The sequence below is a fragment of the Rutilus rutilus genome (assembly GCF_951802725.1).
Source record: "Rutilus rutilus genome assembly, chromosome: 14".
NCBI lineage: Eukaryota > Metazoa > Chordata > Actinopteri > Cypriniformes > Leuciscidae > Rutilus > Rutilus rutilus.
In genome coordinates, this window is record NC_140219.1 from 17,338,081 (window position 1) to 17,360,301 (window position 22,221).

Sequence of the window (22,221 nt, forward strand, 5' to 3'; positions counted from 1 at the left end):
TAAAGGTTCCTCATGACTCAACTGCAGCACCTTTGTGAACCGATTACAAAGAATTATATTTGGATAAAGGGTTCACTCTAAAAAACCGCTGGGTTGTTTTTACCCATATATTTGGGTCCAATATGGACAAACCCAACCATTGGATTTGTCCATATTTGGTTGAAACAACAGTGTACTGAAAATAAATAAATAACATTATGTACTTCATATCAGTTTATTGGTTTCATGGGTTATTTAAGGGTCAATGACACGAAAGGACGAAATACTTTTTAAAAACTAGTTTAAATGTGTTGAGTTCTTAGAACAACGCTGTACTCTTCGTATTCATGGTTTCGAAAAACTTCTATCATCGTCTGTCTTAAAAAAATTACAATAATTTTTTTTTGCTAAACTACTTATCAAGGTTTTCTTTTCATTTTTTTTTTATTCTAAATTCGATCAAAATTGATTTATAAAGCATCAAAAAGAAAAAAGGAAGAAAAAAAAGAAAAGAAAATTTTTTATTTGTGGAACATAAATTTGCTCTAATGGCATCAGGCTCTATAACCTTGATTGTTTAGAATGAATTAGCATGGAAGAAGCAGTAGCATAGTCTTATTTTGTGGTCCAAAAACATGTTAATGCTTCATCAAACTAGTATATTTGCACAGACAGAACTAAAGTCTCATATGAGTTTGCATGGCATTAAAGGTAGGGTAAGCAATTTCGGACAGGCTTAGCAATAGCAAGCTAGCTTTAAAAGCATGAGATCCCACCCTCCCTACAGAGCGTCTCCAAAGCCACGCCTCCTTCAAAACGCATGAACACACACAACAGCGCCTGCAAAGCATCACAGAGTTAAATGTCTCAAAGCACATAACTTTACCATAATAATGAACGTAAACAACTTACAGAGCAAGTTGTACCACTTGACAGCTGCAGATTCATTTCGGCATTGATAGTGTTGGCATAAATCCGAGTCTGAGGATAATGACAGCTCCAGGTAGAACGTCACGGGTTGCCATCTCATAATTATGGTTAAGTTCAGAAAGAACTGTAAAAGGTGGCTGCTGAACCGAATGCAATGACTGGACGAACAATGTTTTGGTCCTGTGACTTCCACAGAAGAAATATGTACATGTTTTAATATACAGACCACTTCTATTATTGGTTGCTATCAGGATGTGAAGAGAGTTTCAACCAGTATAACAAGTGTTTATAAAACAAATTGCCTACCCTACCTTTAATTCAGCAACGAACAATCAATAGGAAATCCCAGTGACGCAAGCGAGGAGGTCAGAGAACAGCTGACAAATCTGAGGTGTCAGCCCTTCCTGAACATAACCAGCTAGTGTGAAACACCTTATAAAGGACATAAAGTCAAACACACCACTTTCCACACAAACAATCTGCTGCATTGCAAACCACATCTGCAGATGATAAGACAGAGGTCTATAATGACTACTGCTAATTGTAATGAGTGCTCAATGAAGTTTAAAGCAAGGGGCCACCATTAAATTGTGATTAGCATCCTCCTGGTAGCCATTACAAGCAAAGAAACAATGCTGATTTCCCACAGGAATCAACAGCCATTCAGTGTGTTACTGCAATGTTTTTCCTCCTTGATCTGCTAAAGTTCACTAGAATCAAACTGTGACAAATCCAACATTAAAAATATTTGTGGGGAAAAGCTATAATTGTAATGGAGTCTTTTTTTCAACAACATTCAAATAAAATCACACTGTGCATGTTCTCTTTTTTCTTGACATCAGTGGAAATGAACTGATCCTCAGCTAAATAATGCTTAGTGTACCTCTGCCTGTGGTTTATGGGGTGAGACAGCCCTGGCATACAGTGATAAGAGGCATGCTGCACTAATATAGAGTGAGAGATTTATTGCAAACCAAATGCGGCTCATCAGAGAAGAACCTGTCTCCGGAGATCTATTTGAAGTCTTTAACATAGTTCACCAGTCCACATCACTTTGCCAAGATACTTGTTGCCATGAAGTCTGCCTTTCTGAATGTAATAGCTAAGATAAGTGAGGACGGTATGGGTAGTGTGATTTAACGACAGCGCTACACTACCAGTCAAAAGTTTGGAATCATTTTTATTATTGTTAAAATAAGTCTCTTATGCTTACCAAGGCTGAATTTATTTAATCAAAAATACAGTTAAAATAGTAATATTATGAAATATGTAAAATAACTGTGTTCCATTTTAATATATTTTAAAATGTATTTTTTTCCTGTAAAAGCCAAGCTGAATTTTAATTACTCCAGTCTTCAGTGTCACATGATCCTTCAGAAATCATTCGAATATGCTGATTTGGTGCTCAAGAAACATTTCTTATTATCATTAATGTTGAAAACAGTTTTTCATGCTGGGAAACAATGATACACTACCACTCAAAAGGATTATAAAAAAACATAAAAAATAAAAATAAACTTTCATTCAGCAAGGACACATTAAACTGATCAAAAGGGACAGTAAATACATTTGTAATATTATAAAAGATTTATATTTCAAATAAACGCTGTTCTTTTGAATTTTCTATTCTTTTTTTTTTTTTTACACGATTTCCACAAAAATATAAGCAGCAAAAACTTTTATTAATAAGTACCAATAATAATTAAGCACCAAATCAGCATATTAAAATTATTTTCTGAAGGATCATGTGACACTGAAGACTGGAGTAATGATGCTGAAAATTCAAATTAGCCATTATAAGAAAAAAAAAAAAAAATTAAGTATTTGCAATATTTCACAATATCACTGTCTTATCTTATTTTTGTGAACATAAGAGACATATCCCAAAAAGAAATCTGTAAAGTGGTTGATGCTGGCACTCTGCACTCTAGCTTTGTTTGCAATTCAGCCTTTTACTGGATCCAACTCACTCTGCATGCTATATGTGCCAGATCAGAATGACTCCCACTCCCAGCCACTAAAACAATTGCTGAGAGAGTTGGACCTTACACTGCATTACAGTAGGAGAAAGCACAGAAATTCATTAGGAACATAATGCTCACATTAATTTAAAACCAGATGAAAAGCACTGTTTAACCAAGTCCCTTCAGAAAGCTTTTAGTCCTCTCTCTGTGACTGGAATACATTATTTGTTAGCTAAAATTATTGCAAAACATACACATAGCACACAATATTTACCAGTGTGAGTAAGCCATGTGATCATTGTGGTATGAAACTAAAAGGATGCCTTTAATTAAATAAGAAGAGGCAAACTGGATGTTTCCTTTAACTTCATGAAAAACCCTTGAATAAATAGCTTCTAAATTACAGGTTTCAGTGCAATTTGGGACCCAAGCTTAAATTATCAAGTAGTTTCAGGTCTTTTAAGTCACATTTTAAATGATAACACATCTTAGTTATAATGCAATTGAATAGCCTATGTAATGCATTTTTATGTAATGCATTAGGTGGCTGCTCCAAATTCTGCGGTTATACTGGAAACAGCTTATTTAAAAACAGGAACTTTGAACTTTGCGCTCTCGCGCGCGCTCTCTCTCTCTCTCTCTCTCTCTCTCTCTCTCTCTCTCTCTCTCTCTCTCTCACACACACTGTGGTTTACTTTTTTGGGGGTGGACACTCCGCTCCCACTCCACACACTCACCACCAGGGCTGGACTGGTAATCTGGCATACCCGGCAAATGCCCGGTGGGCCGACCATAGACTGTAAAAAATATGTTTCTAAATTAATTTTAGGATAAAATAACGTTGAAAGCAACATGTAAATAACGTTATTATATTCATCACCTGAGACATCAGCTATATCTGACGACACAGAACCATGTTTTCATTAATAACCAGTTTAACCATAGCAGTTGTTATACAACTGTAGCCACAATTATGTACCATTTTCTGACTACAGAGTCCATGTAATGTTCTTTAAAATCATAAACCAAGTAGTATACATTTTCTAAAAAAACGCCATGGTGAGTTTTTGTAATAGGAAACACACAGAGGTCACAAGTTAACATGAGCACATTGTTTTGATTCGGACAGGTAGTAGTGAGATAGCTCAACATGTTTATCACGGTGTTCTCACGGAGCTCTTTTCTGCGCGCGTTCGAAACCCGTGGAAAGATTACTTTTTATTTATTATTTAGATCATAGCAATACTTTGTCATCTTTACAAGAATACGAAAGGCATGTAACGAGCAAGTCTGCGTTTATTAGACAGCTTAATATCGCGTCAGTTTGTGCTTTCAGAATCGACGAATATGCTCACATCTGCAGCGGATGAACGGAAGTTGGTCACCAGTTAACACGGTCACCACCCTTTCTTTAACTGTCTATGGATAAACCGTAACACTGGTACGTGGAACTTCTGCGTCCAGGAGGAAGGTGAATAATCATCGTTGTCATTAACAAAATAAATACATAAATCGTCACTTTGTGAAAGATAGTGCACGTTGATTTATAATGGTTTCATAGTAATACAATAACTGTAGACCATGTTATTTTCACAGAAATTGCTATAATCATTTTTAATCATTCATCTATCCGGAAGAAAGTATGGAGCGTCAAATCAAAATATATTTATGAAGGATGCTACTTAAATGAACGGCTCAGTTAAATGCAGCTTTTCTCATCTTAATCACAGAGGAATATACTTAGACGTAAAGTGATTGAATCACCATTCACCATAGCCAATATCTCCCTCTAGTGGAGGATAATATAACACACAATGTTTGAGTAGATGCTTTAATCTTTGAGGATAACGCAAACTTTGAGGATTACGGCAAAAGATAAGTAACCACAGTAAACTCTTTTATGGGCCTTTTAAGCACATGATTTATGTAGTTGCTGTGGCAAATTAATGAACTGTATCCGGAATGGTCGTTTGTGGTTAAAAATCAAGATGATGTTTAATGGTTAGGTTTGATGTTTAAGAATTAAGTGCCAATTTACCCATGATTTACCCATGAATGACTTCACAATTTACAGTACATACATACTGTAGGCCTGGTAATCGAACAGAAAGCAAGTTCTGGTTAAGATTTATTCAATGAGTGCTTTGTATAGTGATCATGCACATGCTATGGAACCATGTACTGTGTCCATGGACGTTGAAAGAATTTCTTGAGTTTTAATTAAGTAGCCTAATAGTTTTAAAAGTCCTCAGGGAGGGTAAAAAACAAACATATTTACAGATATACAAATACATATTTACAATTATGCAAATTTGTTAACATTCTTCTTAAAACACTAATAGAAAATATATTATATGATTTTCAACATTTAACATTTGTTTAAAAAAAAAAGAGAGAGAGAAAAGGTGCACAATTAAAAGTAGTGCATTTTTCAGAGTTATTGCATTAAGCACAAATCAATTACAATATAATAGTCATGTCCTCCTTCATTCTCCTTTCATGAATGTGTTTTTTATCAGGACAGGTAGTCTCTGGATTGATATTGTCAGCAGGCCCTGAGTCTGTTTCCTCAGATATATTAGTGCAGCCTGTGTCTTCTTTGTGACTTAAGTTAGAGAATATGAGCTCAGATTCTTTCAGGGCATCGATTGTGTGGCTGGTGTCGGTCATGCTGGACTCTGTGAGAGTACTAGTGCCACTGCTGGAGTCTGACTGACCAGCATTGGTGTGAGTGTCAGATGCTGTCTCAGCCAGGTCTTGATGTGTTTCTTCTGTGTCTCCTGCCAGTTCCCTCCTCAGACTTTGCGCTCTGTCCATGTAGTTCTTACACAGTTCGGCATCAGGCATGTAGTGGGCATGGATCTCTGCGAGCTTCATGTAGATTATGTACAGTGTGCTTAGGCTTTCTTTGTCCTCCAGGGCTGCTGCCAGCGCTAAATGGTAGTAGCCCATGGCATCAAATGCATCCTAAAGCATAAACAGCAATAAACATTTACATTCTTCATAAAATGCATATACCCTGAATACTTAAGTTATTTTTATAGATACTTTGGGCTTTATTCACTAAAAAACATTTTCTTTAATCCTTTAATCTGTTTTAATTAAATCTTTTTAATTACCTTTAATCTGTATAGGGTCAGATCAGCCAGTCTGCAGTATACTTTAACATAGTACCGAACTTCAATATCATGTTCAGATGCAGTGGGGCAGAGTGAAAGAGACTTCAGGTAATAGTTCTCAGCCATCTCATACTTCCCTAGAGAGAAGTACACTGATGCAAGACGATGGAAGGACACTCTCTCATTTAAAGTAACATCTGTAAGAAATACACGTCAAAACAATGTCAGGTTACTACTTTTTCCTTTCTTTCAGAAAATAATGTAACCCCAGTTTTAGCTAACTACCATCACACACATAATTATGTATGAAAAATAGATTCAAATAAAAAAATTAATGGCTGAGCAAACTGCAGTGGGAAAAGTACAAGCTGTCCAAATCATTAGAGCACTTTAAATTTCAAAGAGGATCATAAAGAGTTTAATGTAGACCGGATGCCGCCTCAGATGCTGACAGTGAGCTTATACTTTTGTTTGATGTGCTTGAGAATTTAGTTATTCTCTAAATGTTCTGAATTAAAAGTCATACGCATATTTCCATTTCATTTAGCAGTTTGTCTTAGCAGTCACTGAGCACGCGCCTATGTGTGTCAACCAGACAGAGTGCAATAATTCTGACAAAAATTATGCATTTTGATCAAAAATGCATTGTTGGGCATAAAATGTACGTATATTGATGGTATTGATATTTAAAATTGATATTTATTCACAAGATCAGTTAAAACAATTGAATTAGAAGCTCCTCTGACAGTACAGCATACAAGAAAACAATGCATTATGTACTTTGAAACGTCCCAAAAGCCATTTGCAAGCCATTTTATTTCTGCAATGTGATGCATTACAGAGTGAAACAGGATGCAGGGTAGGGGTGGGCGTGGGCAATATGGCAAAAATATCATATCACGATTTTTTTCAGGAAAATCACGATTCACGATTTTATCATGGTTCTTTTTTTATGTTGGTTTTACTATTTTGCAAGCAACTGAGCATTACAGCCAAACTAATGTCTTTGTAAGAGAAGAACAAAGATACACATTACATATACACTCACATTCAATTTAATATACAACTAAAAAAAAAAAAAAAAACTGCTTTATCACACCGGCACAGGCACGGACACACCGACACCAACACACCGGCATGGACGCTATCACCGCCACCAGCATACACACACCGGCAATTATACATTGATACTTATTAAAGCTACTATTAAAGTTCTCAGAGCAGTGACTGATTTTCTCTGTTTTTTGTTGTTTTATTAACATTAAAGGGATAGTTCCCCCAAAAATGAAAATTGTCATCATTTACTCTCTCAAGTTGTTTTAAACCCAAATAAGTTTCTTGCTTCTGTTGAAAATAAAAGTTATTTTAAGTGATTTATCAACAGTTGTTGGTCCTCAGTGACACCCGAATTTGACTTGGTTACGGTACATGAGACTCACCACCAGTGGTTATGCAAACAAAACTAGACAAGATACAATGGAAACATGAGGGCTATTTATACACCAAGACTAATGACTAACAAGAAACACCTGTGAACAATCAAAACGATCAACCAATAAGAATATGACAGTTGCAGGGTTTCAAAGAAATTAATTGGATGTGAAGGCTGAAGATCAAGTTCACTTAAGAGAGCTTCTAAGTGTATCTCAGTTATCATGCTTCTTTATCAAATCCTTCATTATTTGTTATTGTTACTATAAAATTCATGTTTACCCGCATTACATTACAGAAGCCTTAAACAGTGCCTAAATAGACAGTGCTTTCTGGGTGATATCATCCAAAAAGGAAAGTCATGTGAGAGCAGGTCAAACTTGATTTGAGTTGATGTATTTTCTTTCTTTCTTTCTTTCTTTCTTTCTTTCTTTCTTTCTTTCTTTCTTTCTTTCTTTCTTTCTTTCTTTCTTTCTTTCTTTCTTTCTAAGAGTAACATGCACTAAATCAGATACAGTTTGACCAGGAACATGTCCTTAAATTTAAACTGGGTCTGTTTAGATTTCATGTTGGCTTAAAGGGTTAGTTCACCCAAAAATGAAATTCCTGTCATTAATTACTCGCCCTCATGTCGTTCCAAAGCCGTAAGACCTTTGTTCATCTTCGGAAAACAAATTAAAATATTTCTATATAACATTAAGGTTGAACCTCTGTAGTCACATGGACTATTTTAACACTGTCAGATTTCTCTGATCAGCTCATTTTAACAGCTCTCAGATTTCATCAAAAATATTTTCATTTGTCTTCTGTAGATGAATAAAGGTCTTGCGGGTATTAATGAAGGTTGAGTGATTAATGATAGAAGTTTTATTTTTAGGTGAATTAACCCTTTAAATGTATTATTGGTGTATTGTGTATGATGATGTATTGTTCAAATGTTGTATGCTGTAAAGGAAATGTGTCTCCAGCAGGGGGCAACATAGGTTAAGACTTACAATACACAGTCAAACTGACTTTCACTAAAGTTTTCTTTCTTTCTTTCTTTTTCTACTAATTTTATGTGGCCCATAGTCAGAATTTACTGAATAATTGAATAATACATAATTGGTTTTAATTTCTATGGTTATAGCTTTTTAGGAACAGATGCGTGTAAAGGTCTTACCAGTAGTGGCGCTGACCTGCACTGCAAGTGTGGCATACTGCAGTGCTTCCTCGTAGTGCTTCTGCTTCATAAGGAGCTCTGTAAGTTTGCTCAAAAGCCTGAACTCTGAGTGCACATCTTTAATGCTGCGTGCAAATGGCAAACTCCCATCCTTAAAAAAAAAGAAAGAAAAACAGCAGATAGATTTAGAAGATGTAGGAATCCATGCTTAGTCACATGGTATACATCTCCTAACCATTTTTGGATTGTTTTGGTAATATGTATTGGGAACTCATAGTGAGACCTACCCTGTAAAAAGGAAGGGCAGCCAGTTGGTTTCTGTGTCCTTTGAAAAACACATCTCCTGCTTCCTCATAAATGCTCATAGCAAAGCATGGGTCATTCATCCTCAGGGCTGTCTTTACTGCTGCCTGTAAACATTTGTTTACGGAGAAAGAAGTTATCACAACAGCTGATAAAAACATACATGTATATGATATGGCAATAATTATTTTTTTTATTTTTTTAGAAATGACCAGACTAAAAAAGTTAAAGAATAGTCTTGTTGGTGGGATATTTTTCCAAATGGATATGCAAAAATAACTTTAACTATAACTTTTGAAATACCCTACTTCGATCCTTTGACTTACCTGTAGGTACATGTCAGTCAGTTCATCTTCATGAATCATATAATAGATACGGCCCACTTGCAGCCATGTCTCTGACTCCTCCAGTCTTTTCCCCAGGTCTATGGAGATCCTTAAGCTTTGCTTTGTGTAATCAAGTGACTTCCTCGATGACCTGCAGTGATTTTTATAAAATAATTACTTTTGAATTCACCAATTAATTTGTTTCAAATGGATCAAGTTTCAAAGTATTGACAATGGTACTATTATGTAGTATGTGCAGATTACAGTAGCGCTTACTTCTCAGTGTTGAGTGAGAGATAGAGGTTGCTGAGGAGTTCCAGGAACTCTCCTTCTAGCTGTTTATTCTTTAGTGTTCTGCACAGCCCTACACAGTGCTCATAGTAAACAATACACTGTCCGTACAGCAGCAAGTCAGCGTAATGGCGACTTAGAACTTTTGCCACAACCATTTGACCTGCATTTGGAATAACATTGTGTTATTATTCTTACACTATAAATGAAATTCCGGCATAACATTAATTCTCTGTTCACTTAGAAATAAAGTTTGTGACATACAGAAGTTTTAAAATATTTAGGTGACTCCAAGAAGTATTTAGACACTTCACAAAATATCTGAATTTCATTGCATTACTTATAACATTTTAAACTAATTGGCATCTGCAAAGAAATTATGCCGGGGTTTTTTAGAAGTAATTTCACTTTTGAGAGTTTTTATTATTATACATTTTTTAACCAATTGGACTTGTGGTTGTTTTTGTGGTTGCAAGTTCCCCTCAAGTTCAAACCAAAGTTCTAGACTTTGAACAATATGTTTATATTTTTCATATTTTGAAACCTAGCAATCTTCATTTTGTAAAATGTTTTGATTGGAAATTTTGATTGTGCTATAGGCTATTTGTTTAAAATCAATGCTATTCATTTTGAAATATTGTCATATAATGCAAATACATTTATACATTTTAAGTTTAAGTGTGCAAATACTTTTTGGGGCCACTGTAGCTATCAGGTATAGATGCAACCTAAAACATAAAATCTTGAACACTTACTGTGCAGATTTTTAGCACTAATAGCAATAAGGAGGCCCATCTCGAAGCAAATTCTGACCTCCTGACTCCCTCCTCTATCCTTGTAGCTCCTGCCCAGCCAGAGGAGAGCCTGGACATGCTCCTGATCTGTGGGGCTCTCTGAGAGAAACTGGAATAGGTGCAGGGAATTGAGCAGGAAACACTCTGCTAGGCCTGAAGCCCCAACAGATAGAGACAAGCAACCCAAGTTAGCCAGAGCTAGTGCTTCGTTACGCTTGTTTCCATTCTCTCTGGAGATCTGCAGAGCGCAATAAAAGTTTCTTGCTGCCTCCTGAACTCTGCCCTGTTTGCGGAGGCATAGGGCTAGGAGATTGTAGACTACACCACGCTGTGTCGGACTGTCGGTTTCATTCAAAGACTTAAGCAGCGGGTGCAGAGTGTTCTGAGCTTGTATGGGTTCCTCCGTTAGGACCAAGAGCCAGGCCAGCAGTATGGATGCCTCAAAGCCCTCCTCCTCATTAATTTGACTTCCAGTTTGTGCTGCCTGTTGGGCAAAGGGCACAGCCTTCTCTAGAGCTCCATGCTGCTGGTAAACACTAGCTAGGCTCAGGCACAGGTCCCTTTGAGTCCTTGGGTCTTTCCCTTGACTAGCTATGGACAAGGCCTGCTGAAGGTAAACCACCACCTGTGTAGGAAGCACAGAATTACTTTCCTTCCAGTGAGGATTAAGCCTGGCTGAGTTTCTGATAAAGAGTTCAATTTTCTGGAATGCATCATCCAAGGAATGCTCTTGTCCTGAGTCTAAACTTAAAGAAGCTAGTGTGAGGTAGGGCAAATACTTTTTATGATAAAGCCTGCACAGCATCCAGTTGAGATCAATTGGGGCAGTTGGCCTCTCAACTTCAGCAGACAAAGTCATGGTAAGGAACTGAAGCCTCTCTACAAAAGGTAAAGCATCCTCTATTTTCCTTAGACGGATGAAGAGACAGAGGGAGAGGTAGCATGTCCGAGCCTCTAGGTACTTGTCTTTTTCAATTATGGCTTTGCGCATGATTGGTTTGAGCAGCTCAAACTCATCCACAGAGCAGAAGTTGTGGCAGGGAAGACACAGAATCAGAGCACTTGCCTTATCCAGCGTGAATGGTAGCTTATCCATCATCTTCTGTTTGAGGTAAACAGCAGTGAGATTAGTGTACAGGGCAATTAGGAGTGGCTTGTCATCAAAACCATTTACAGGGACCTTTAGAGCTTCCTCAAAGTACACTCGTGCTTGCGAGAACTTCAGTTTCTTGGCACATAGCCGACCAAGGAGGAAACAAACTCGCCGGTGGGCCCAGAGCATCCTGCCTTTTTTAGCTCCTTCCCGTAAGTTTTCCAGATGTTGAAGCACCTCGTCTTCTGGAAGGCAATTGAAGAAAGTGTCCAGGAAAGAGTAAGAAAGGTCGTAAAGAGTCTGTAAAGTGTCCTGGAAATATTCCAGGTTGAGGAGGGTCAGGATTGGGTCACACCTCTCTGCTTCATCAGCCTCCCAGATACCTTCATCCATGAAGTTTGGAGGATCTTCCTCATATTCGTCCATCTCTCTGAAGGTGTCCTCCAGGCTGAATGAGAGGATCTCAGAGTCCCGGTCCAGATGATTCCGAGAGGCATGGAATGATTGCCGTGGGGACGAGTGGTATGGAGTTACGTCACTCTTTTCAGATATGGTGCTTTTTCTTTGATCCACTGTAGTTTTCTGCTCTGCTGATTACACAAAGTGTAAATGTCAGAATTTTTTATTGTACATAGAAAATTATGCAATGAAAGAAAAGGAGAGTAGGAAGGAAAGGATAATTTGGAAGGTATGACTGTGCAACAAAATGAAGTTGGTGATTGTTAATTCATCTACATTATGTAGCAACATTTCCTCATATGTTATACATAACTTTGGAAAGGGGCTTACCTGACATTGGATGGTTTCTTATATAAGTGAAATCAGAGTCATCAAGTCTGTCTGCAGTGTGAAAGAGTAATTTTGTCAACACAGGATGAAAGAAAGCACAGATTTGTCCCCACTTAAAGGGACAGTTCACCCAAACATGAAGATTCTGTCATTTACTCACCCTCATGCGTTGCAAATCTATATGAACATCTTTCTTCTGTGATTCGACATGAGGGTGAATAAACTGGCATAATTTCATTTTTGGATGAAGTACTCTATTCCTTTAAACAATATTAGAGGTCTCACAGAGAGAATGCATCATCTCTTACCCAATCTGTACACAGTGCTAATGTCAGTGGAGAATAGATTTGCCAGTACATCAGACTGACAGGGCTCAAGGCAAGGGTTAAGTTTAGATAGGGCTGCCCTTTCCTCCTTACTCAGAAAGACCAATTGTCCATCGCTGTGCAAAGCCAACAAAGACAACATTATCAGCCACATGACTCTCATTCGGATCGCTTCATCACATCATCACATAACTCCACTAGCCCCCCTTCCAACACCCTCATCTCCCCCAGCTAGACAGAGGCACATTCAACAAAGGTCAACAGAATAAAATAGCATTTGCCAGCTGGTTGCTTTCAATTGGTATGTCAGTATTGTTGAGAAGCACATTAGATGAATGGTTTTACAAAATAAAGAGAAGGTCATTCGTTCGAGCACATGCCGAATTTATGAATATAAATAAATACAGTTGAACTGTTTACTTACAGAGGCTCAATACTCTCAGGTTTTACATGGGCCTTGTGAACAAATCCTATCTCTCCACTGGTGAGGTGTCTTCCTATGAACATGTTCAGAGTGTTGAGAAGAAATCCTTCAATCTGGATTATGTCTCCCTGGCGTAATTGCAGCTCATCTTTATCTATAGGGTAATGGTCCACTACTGCCACACAGGTACCCACCACTAAAAGGGAAGCCAAAAGAAAAGACAGATTTGTAGTAACACTCACCTTAAGATGTCTAATAATTAAACAAATACTATGGGTTCAATACAAGCTAAAGTCGGCTGACAGCATTTATGGCATACTGTTGATTACCACCCACACAGACACAAAAACTAATTCTACTGTTAAAACAGTGTATTATTTGAGCTGTAAAACTTTTTACAACATTTTTACAGTCATTTTGGTGTTGTAATATCATGGCAACAAATTTGTACACTGGATTATAACTTTACCCTTTAACATTTTTTAACAGTAAAATCACCATGTATATTGTTTACGTCTTGAGAATATACTTTGAAACAGTGAGTATTTTAACATTTGTGGATTGGCCCATTCACTTCCATTGTAAGTGCCTCACTGTAACCCAAAAAAGGAGGGACAAGTTAAAATTATATTTTGGGATAAAATAATTTTGTGATAATCTACATTATGTCACACATTCTGTTGACTGAGCTTTACCTGTACTGAACCCTGAATATTCCTTTTGAGGGCAATCTTGAGGAATAGTTTCCAGATACTCACCTACAGGATGATCAAAGAGGCCTTCTGTAACTGGAATCCCTCCTGCATTTCCAGGATATTTCTTAAGGAACCACCTAAGAAGAACAGTCTGTATTTGTAAGAGATCATCTTAAATAGTATGTTTCTTGCATGAGAACAAGTGTAGAACAAAAGTAGCTGTTCAACCAGACAAATCTGCTGTTACAATTCATTCTTCCCACAAAACCTCACATTTGGCTAAATGTGCTTCAAAATTCAGTGTCACTCACTGGTAAAATGGATAAGGCAGAGGCTGCATATCATGAACAGGGACTAGACCATGTTGACCCGTGGACAGCAGCGTACCCTCCCACATGGCCTCTTGCCCTATGTCTTTCACCAAGACCAGGTCATTCTTCCTGTAGGTCAAGGTCAGCTCCTCTTCCTCCTCTTTGCTGTCACTGTTGTATAAAGTCTTGGAAAAGAATGTACCTGAAACAATAATGAGATGTTCCTTTGTCATTAACTATTCCTGATTTATATTCTTCTCAAATTTTCAAAGTGGATTCATAAACAAGTTAACAAGTTAAGTTTGCCTCATAAATTGATGTTTTTAAATATATATATATGGTTATGTCTGCCTTATGGCTCGTTTCCACTGAGTGGTATGGTACAGTACAGTAGAGTACAGTACGATTCAGGACGATTTGGGACGGTAAACCCTGATCCGGCTTGCGTTTCCACCGCCAACAGTACCCTTACTTGATAGGCATGGTGTAGCGGCAGCCTATGCCAGAAAGAAGCAATCAACATCATTTTTGCGCGAAGAAGAAAGCGACATAGTAAACAACAATGGATGATATATAGCAGATCTTGTTCTTGCTTCTCGGCAAGTTTGTCACAAGAAGACAAGCGCAGACATTAGGCGTTTCTCAATACCAAGTACGCAAAGTTCGGACTTGCCAAGTCCGACTCAGGATGACTGCCGAGGTCCGGTAATTCTGCAAATGGAACAGCGCATTCTTGAAAGCGTCACTCAACTCGCTCTGTTACTCCGGTTATCTCTGTATGTAGCCTATATTAAGTTGTTAAGTTGTCTGTTGTCTTAAGTAGAGGACATAATCAAATACTAAAATTATGATAAAATTATCTTTGGTATGAATGAGGTGGCTAACATTGTAACTGTGGTAATGATTCTTAGAAGCAAGATATTTTGCATGTAAACAAATGCGAGGAAATGTTGAGTCTACAAAATGAAAAACATACACTCCCATCTTTGCAAACAAGAGGACACTGTAGGGGAGAGCGGGGCACAAAGTAACGCTTTTTGACTTTCTCAGTTTGTGTAAATCTCCTTATGGTTCAGAGTATTTATTTTTTCCCATATTAATTTACCACATGTCTAGTACAATTATGTGGTTTTACTTTATTAATACAGTATATACTTTTTTCTTGATATACCCCGAAAGAATGGAAGTGAAATGTGACAACATGCCCCATAGGTGGGGTACACTGTAACATGTGAGGGGCATATTGTAACATGACCCTATGACAGCTTAAAATGTTATTTGATCTAATAAAAAAAACTAAAATATTTTCTAAATAAAATACAATTAAAAAACTTGTTCATAAAATAATGGCAATTTTTAATAATTAAATATAAACTAATTTTTGAGTTTTGACTATGAACACATAAACACAGCTATACAGCATAGTTCAAAACAAATAAATAATTTGTAATTTCTGAACATTGACTCTCAGTCTTTATTCACCTTTTTCTCATGTTTTCTCAATAAAATTAATAAAAGTATAGAATATAATAGCATATTTCTAATAGGGGCACATTGTAGCACAGTGTGACAACATGCCCCGCCTGCACAACTGGGATTTAAACCCGGCTAGTGTCTTTTGCTAGTTAGCGAAGCATTAAAGACCTGTCTCAACTGTTAAATAACATTAAAATAATATCAGATTTGTCAAATAGAGATGAAAAATTAACTTAAGTAAGAAATGTACTTTTGCTATGGTTTAATAAATGTCTATGGATATCTTCCAAAAAAAATTAATTCTGGCGCAATTTTTTCTCTATATAGTGTTGATATGGCAACTAGTAAATACACCAAGTTTCGTCATGCTAGCATGTGTGGAAGTATTTAAAACAAGTGTGTTACAACTAGCCCCGTGTTACGTTGTGCCCCTAATCACTTCACATTTTTACCCAATCTTGTTTTCAACTTATGTGACCTCTGAATCGGTTAAGCAGCAATGTGTCAATAGTGGACTTTAGAACAGACTAGAGATGTGTAAATCCATATTATTTGATCAGTTTCTCAATTTAAGGTTTGTTTACTGTTTGGTTAAAGGTGATGTTGTTGACTGCAAGTCAGCAAGTGGAGGCTCCTTACCTTCCTGTAGCAGAAGTCCTAAGTAAAGAGTAGCTAAGTGGTCTTCATCCACTGTTACACAGATCTCAACATCGCTCAGCAATGCAGGGTCCAGCCAGAATGACTGGTCACATAGAAAGTTTTCAAGACATCTTGCTACATATCCTAAAATATAATAGTTTTACTTGTTAAGCCATAATAGTTAAAAAAAAATATATAAATATATTGCAGAACAGGGTTGTTCCTGTAGATCTGCTGTACCTTCCTGCAAAGTTCAGCTCCAACCCAGATCAAACACAACTGAAGCAGCTAATAAAAATCTTCAAGAGCACTTGGACTCTGAAGTGTGTGTGTACTCTGCAGGTAGGTAGATCTCCAGGAACAGGATTGGGCAACCCTGCTGTAGAAGTACTAGCATGTTAGTTTCACTGATACTAACCGAGTGCCAGGTAAGTGGAGAACTTCCAGATCTCCTCGACAGTCTTAAAGGTGATGATAAAGCTGTCTTTCTCTGCATGAACGGACACTAGTCGTGCAGACAGATCCTGTGTGTATAGTATCAACAATCACTTAATGCAATGAAGATTGAAATAACTTGCGTGATCAATAGTAATAAGTTCATCAGTGGTGCCAGTTCATGTTCCGTGTCTGACCTTGAAGAGCTGGACGACATCCTGACTGTTGCTTTCTACTACTCGGAGTCTTGTACGTAAGGCCTCCTGAAGCTCACTGTCAGGTGACACACTAGATCGGAGTCTCCCACTAAACAACAAAACAACATCTCCAAGAAGCAAAAGGGAATGGAGTTAATATCCACCACAAAGAAACCAATATTTACGATCAGTTGCATTAGCAGCAACAGGAATGCTATAGTGATGTTGGGTGTGATTTATTACTGCAACATCACAGCGGTAGTATGCTTAACAAACCAATAGGATTTTTTGCAGGAACAGCACTATGAGTGACCACATCACTAAAGGCGTACCATTAGGGCATAGGCTGAGTGTACACATTAAGGAAGTCTGGCATTAGTTGTGTGAGTATACTTAAGAAGTGTAGCCATTAAAGGCCATTATGGAGATGGAGGCCATTATTTCAATGCATATCTACAGGACACAGAGATCCATGCTGCAGGTACCTGGAGAGAAGCGTTCTCCTGCTGAAGATACTGTGCTGCTTCCGCTGAATGTTTCCTTCCTCTTCCAGTAAATCTCTCTGCTTCTGCCTTCTGCCTCCACCTCGGCCTCAGCCTCCACTTCCTCATCTGAAATTCCAAAACAAAGGAAACTGGGGTCAACGCAGTTTTACAGAATTCAATTGCAGTTGGTGTGTAGTTCCGTGAACTTTAATAGCACATCAGAATTATGACTGTTTATGGTTAATCAGTAAACTTACTGAAAAGTAACACTGAATGACTGAAGAGTGATAAGAGTGATGCCCTGTTTATTAATGAATAATTAAGGACAAGAAGGTTCCCTCTGTCTGAAGTTATGCACTTCCCATATTTGAATATGAATGGTTATCACCATATAGGCTACAGTAGATCCTCATTCCATGATACAGTTGGTGAAAAAAAATTTCAGAGCTGTGTTTCTATTTACAAGCAGAGCTCATAAAGTTGTGGACATAAACAGGAAGTGCAAGTCATATCATAATGACTCTATAAATATCAGCCAGGTGGCTTAAATAATAGCCTCTTCCTCATCTCCGGATGGGTATGACCTTCCCAGATTTGTGCATTGAAAAGAGAGAATTTTCCAAATAGTTGCTTACTATCATTTATTAAACAAAAACACCACATTTATAATAGAATCATGTAACTCTCTGTCCAATGGGTTCTTTTATAATTAAATTCAAACATTGCTGACACACTTATGCTTGACTCAAGAAATCCTCTTACCAGCAGTCATGGCGTCATTGGGTGGAAAGAGCTCACTGACAGCTGCTAAAGTGTATGGAGGGTCATTCCATAAGGCATCGAGCTCAGCGGGTGATATCGCTATTGAAAGGGAGGGTGATGTTTAGGGGAGTGTTATTAAATTAGCTAAATGACAAGCAGAAGCTTTTAGGGTAAATGCCTAATCAAACTGGCACGATCGATTGACGACAAAATAACAGCCTTCAAATATTGAAAACGTGCAAAACACAGACCAAAATCTAAGACGGGGAATTTGCACATGCAAACAGTCAGTGACAAACATAGCAAAACATCATTAGCCCTCATTTAGAATCAGCCTAAAACTTGGCAAGAGAAATATTAAAAATCCTCATGGGTTGTCAAATTGATACAATCATCACAAAACTAGAGTATTTGCTAGTTATTAGTCAACAGCTGCTAGTAAATGATCTAAAATCACACAAGCAGCAAAACAATATACCAGCTACGCACACAGCAACAATAGTACATAATTAGTAACAATAGGCAATCACAGCATTGCGCACAAACAACAAGGCACACAAACTGCCAACTAAGGGAAGTACACATCCTGCATTACCTTCATGGGTAAATCTATTACCCATGACTGATAGAAACAATGTGATGTCTCCCTGTGAAAGTTACTCTTCTCATTGCAAAAATCTAAAGCCAGGGTGGGACCAACCTGAAAACGAAAAGCAGTTTCTGAGGCATGGAATTGGACAGCAGCTGCAGCATGCCATGATGTACACAGCCAGCTTCAAACACGGGTTCAATAGAGCCCGCTCGACGGTAGATCCACTTATCGATGGAGTCACTCCTCTCCCTCTCTCTCTTCCTGTCCATTTTCCTCTTGTGCATAAACCTCACTCTCTCTACTGCTCATTTCTAACTTCCATCTATTTCGTTCTCTCCCCTTTCCTCTCTGCGTCCACTCCGCAGATGAGGGAAGCACTCTGAAGCACTGCTGGCATGTTTGTGTGGGCTGGTCAGTGCCTCTCTGTGCCAGGGGTTCTTCTGGAAAGTGAGAGCGGCAGCATTCTCACAGCACTGACATACGGGGCCAAAGGCCCAGTGAATGCATTGCTCACAGCAATTTCTTTATTTACAGGTACTAAATTTCACTTTTCTCTTTTGTCCTAGATGGTATAATATAAGGGCTGACATTTCTGACATTCTAACATGTATGGCTCTTAGAAAAGCTCAGCCCTCTTTATAACTGGCATCTTTACTTTCTGCCATTTGTTTCATTGCAAAGGTCTAGTGTGGGTGTAGATTTTAAGACATTGTTCCTTTTTAAAGGAAAGAAAACCAAATAAATATGTAACAGTGCTGTTTTTGTTTTTGTAGCTGTGCTGTTTTACCCTAGTTTCCAGTTGAAGAACCACTGATCGCTAGATAATTTGATGATTGAGCACTCCAGCAATTTGGTGTAAGAATGTTGTTAAGAATGAGGTTTTTAAAGATGTTTTAGCGCGTTGTCAAAAGATGTCTAGCATACTCAAACCATACTGATAAATCTTTCTCAGTCTATTTTGATGTGATTGTCTCAACTAGATTGAATGTGTCTCCCTGTCACCACTACTGTCTCTGTTCATGGGCTTAACAAAGAGTGTACTTATCTATACCGAATAATCTTGCTCATGTATTATTGTTTTATAAAGAGAGAACCCAGTCAGATTCTAATTGAATCTTGTGAGTCTGAGTCAGCTGTAAACAGTCAGGAGGAATTTCTCAGCATTCCTCCTTAAAGCTGCAGTAACTTTATTGGGTTAAAAATGATCAAAAATACATTTTTGAGCAAGTACCTAACCAGCCAGTGTTCAAAACTATCTGCTTGTCTTAGCTCGATTCAAAATGGTAAGCTTGTAATAATGTTTTTAATTCCAGTGGTACTGGTGGATTTCCTGGGGAATTCGAGCATGTCTTTGCGTCATTACGTCACATCTGTACACATAAAGAATGTGTCTCGGCTAGTAGGCTATATTGCGTGTGAGGATGTTGGAGGTGGAGATTTATAACCTTTTCTCACAGCACTTGATATAATTAAACTTATCAATTTGATGGCGGATCCAGAAAGGTTCAAACGACAATCAGTTGTAAAATGCAAAAGACTTCGGACTTCGGAGTGGCTACAGAAAAAAAGAGACTGCAACCTGGCCCATGTGAAAACAAGGATAAATATCAGAAGGGCATTAAATGTAGTCACACAATGCTCATGTTGTTAACATTAACAATTTGAGAACAAAGTATAATTTGCACGGTTTGACGTGATACGATAAGCGATCGTTAGATTTAATCAGCACGATTTACTGCAATGCTTTTTTTCCCTTAGTTGGTCAGAACAAAAGTGGATGTTCAGATAACATTTTCCAAAAAGTAGAATCTGTGATTCCAAACGACTGTATCCACACTGGTGCGGTGACTGACAGCCGCACATTCTCCTCAAAACATTGGATTCATCCGTGATGTGCCGTGCCGAGGCACAACCCGCGAAAAGTTGATAATTCCGCGAATAACTGCAATTGCAGATTTCGAACAGAGATGGCGACAAAGAGGAAAAACTACGGACTGCAGCTTTAACTCTCATAGAGCATCTCTCTGTGGCCTTAACAGGCTAGTGTTTTGCTGTGGAAAAGGGGGTTTTAAGGGGTTACTCTCTAAAGACATTTCTTTTTATGGAAATTTTGTTAAAATTGTTAAAATCTTAAAATATAGTTTTTGATGGCCTTGTGATATGTAAATAATACTAAATAATGAAAGTACTTCCTATGTTTTGTTAATGTACCGGCAGATTTTTTTTTTTAAAAAAAAAAAATGTTTGCTTGAATTTGTGAAAATGTAACTTTTTTGGCCACTGAAATATTTGAAAACCATTTTAAAATCGGTGTGTATATTAATATAATAAAAAAAAAAAGTGTTTTAAGCCAGAAGTTGAATGTTGAATTCAACATTGAAGTTGAATGGTCCCATGCGCCTGGGACTGTGTATTTAGTGGTGTCTCTCTGGGTTACTGGTTCAGTGTGTGAATGTCAGTGAAAAGAACGGGGTAGATTTGTAACCTGAGTAAAGGGTTTAGACTCTAAGTTTAGAATGTCGCCAAAGCCCAAACAGCACATGCTGGTACGATTAAACTGTTCTATAAAACAAGTTCTTAAAACCTAGTTGGTGAAAAAAATTGTATATTGTTAGAGAAATAAATGCTCTACATTTAAAGAGACAGATTTACAGACAGACTAGCTACAAACTATGTAAAAAGTAAGTAGAGACAACCAAGAGTCTCAACAACTAGTTAAAAAGTAAATATACTATAATTCAACCACTTGTCCTACTTCAGTTCAAACCTTGCAATATATTAACAGCAATTTCAACTGAGTACACAGTCACTCATACACAGATTCGTTTCTGAGAGAGAGCGTACCTCTGTCCTGCTGACTCCCGGCTGTGTGTTCGTTCCTCATAGATCTGTCAGTATGTGCTGTGTGTGAGTTGGCGAAAAGTTCCTTTTAAACTTACTAAAACTAACCATCATAGTCCGCAAAACTCATGTAGGGCATGGGGTGTTTGTGTGTGTGGGTATGTATGTGTGTGTGTGTCCTTGTGGCACAAGTTTAGAGCTTTTGCTGAAGGAAGTATGTAAACTCCTCCCCTAAATGATATGCTTTTTTTCTTTCTCTCAGTTTCTCGTTTTCTCTCTCTCTCTTAGCCCAGCCCTCTCACTCCCCTGCTCTGTTGGACTCTAGGTCAGGTCAGAAGGTCTTCAGTCAGTTCAGAAGGTGTTAGATAACCTTCAAACAAACACTCTTAAATTAATGACTCAGCAAATATAGAATATCTTTCCATTTATATCTAATCAGATTCATGAATCCAACCAGTTGTCTTTAAAAAAAAATCAACAAAAGGGAAAGGAATAGCAAATGTTTGAAAAAAGTAATCCTTCTGGTCCGACTTGTTTTTTACAGAGCAAAACAAAATGCCTCTAGAGTCCCTATCAACTTCATTACAATCAAATACGCCCTCTTGCTCACATTCCATGGGTGCTTTTTACAACATATCAAGATAAACATCCAGACACATATACAGTATGTGTGCATTCCCACCTTGCCTTGAGTAAAGATATCAAATAAATTTCTCAACTTTTTTCCCCTTTAAATCATTATTATTTATTTTGCCAAGAATTCCCCATGCTTCTCCTTTGGCTCTATCTCGTCTGTAGGTCAGATAACAGACTGGGCCTTGGCTCAGCTAGTCATTTCTTGCTTTTCTCTCCTGGTT

At 37.7% G+C, this 22,221-nt stretch overlaps 1 protein-coding gene across 10 annotated transcripts; it reads right to left on the reverse strand.

Moving 5' to 3' along the window:
* Window positions 1-4,988: 4,988 nt before the first annotated feature.
* Window positions 4,989-21,551, reverse strand: sh3tc2 (SH3 domain and tetratricopeptide repeats 2). 10 transcript variants are annotated; one of them, XM_084430865.1, is made up of 19 exons: window positions 21,368-21,551; window positions 18,527-18,631; window positions 17,932-18,030; window positions 17,170-17,295; window positions 16,685-16,812; window positions 16,471-16,576; window positions 16,053-16,196; window positions 13,938-14,139; window positions 13,690-13,763; window positions 12,932-13,127; window positions 12,490-12,623; window positions 12,182-12,232; window positions 10,261-11,979; window positions 9,491-9,668; window positions 9,215-9,365; window positions 8,873-8,995; window positions 8,586-8,736; window positions 5,993-6,189; window positions 4,989-5,840 (listed from the first exon to the last, which is right to left on the reverse strand). In XM_084430865.1, the coding sequence occupies exons 2-19, from the start codon at window positions 18,549-18,551 to the stop codon at window positions 5,334-5,336; spliced, it is 4,311 nt and encodes a 1,436-aa protein (XP_084286991.1). In that variant the 5' UTR covers window positions 18,552-18,631; window positions 21,368-21,551; the 3' UTR covers window positions 4,989-5,333. The 10 variants fall into 10 exon arrangements, with proteins under 10 accessions (XP_084286991.1, XP_084286990.1, XP_084286988.1 ...); XM_084430864.1 differs by having other exon boundaries at window positions 10,261-11,982; window positions 21,368-21,436; XM_084430862.1 differs by lacking the exon at window positions 18,527-18,631.
* Between the last annotated feature and the right edge of the window lie 670 nt (window positions 21,552-22,221).

Coding starts and splice junctions, on each gene's coding strand:
- sh3tc2 (XM_084430858.1), bottom strand. CDS start 18,689: ATGGCATGCTGCAGCTGCTGTCCAATTCCATGCCTCAGAAACTGCTTT. Junction 18,031..18,631: donor AAACTGCTTTTCGTTTTCAG/GTTGGTCCCACC, acceptor CCCTTTCAATAG/CGATATCACCCGCTGAGCTC. Junction 8,996..9,214: donor TGACTGACATGTACCTACAG/GTAAGTCAAAGG, acceptor AAATGTTTACAG/GCAGCAGTAAAGACAGCCCT.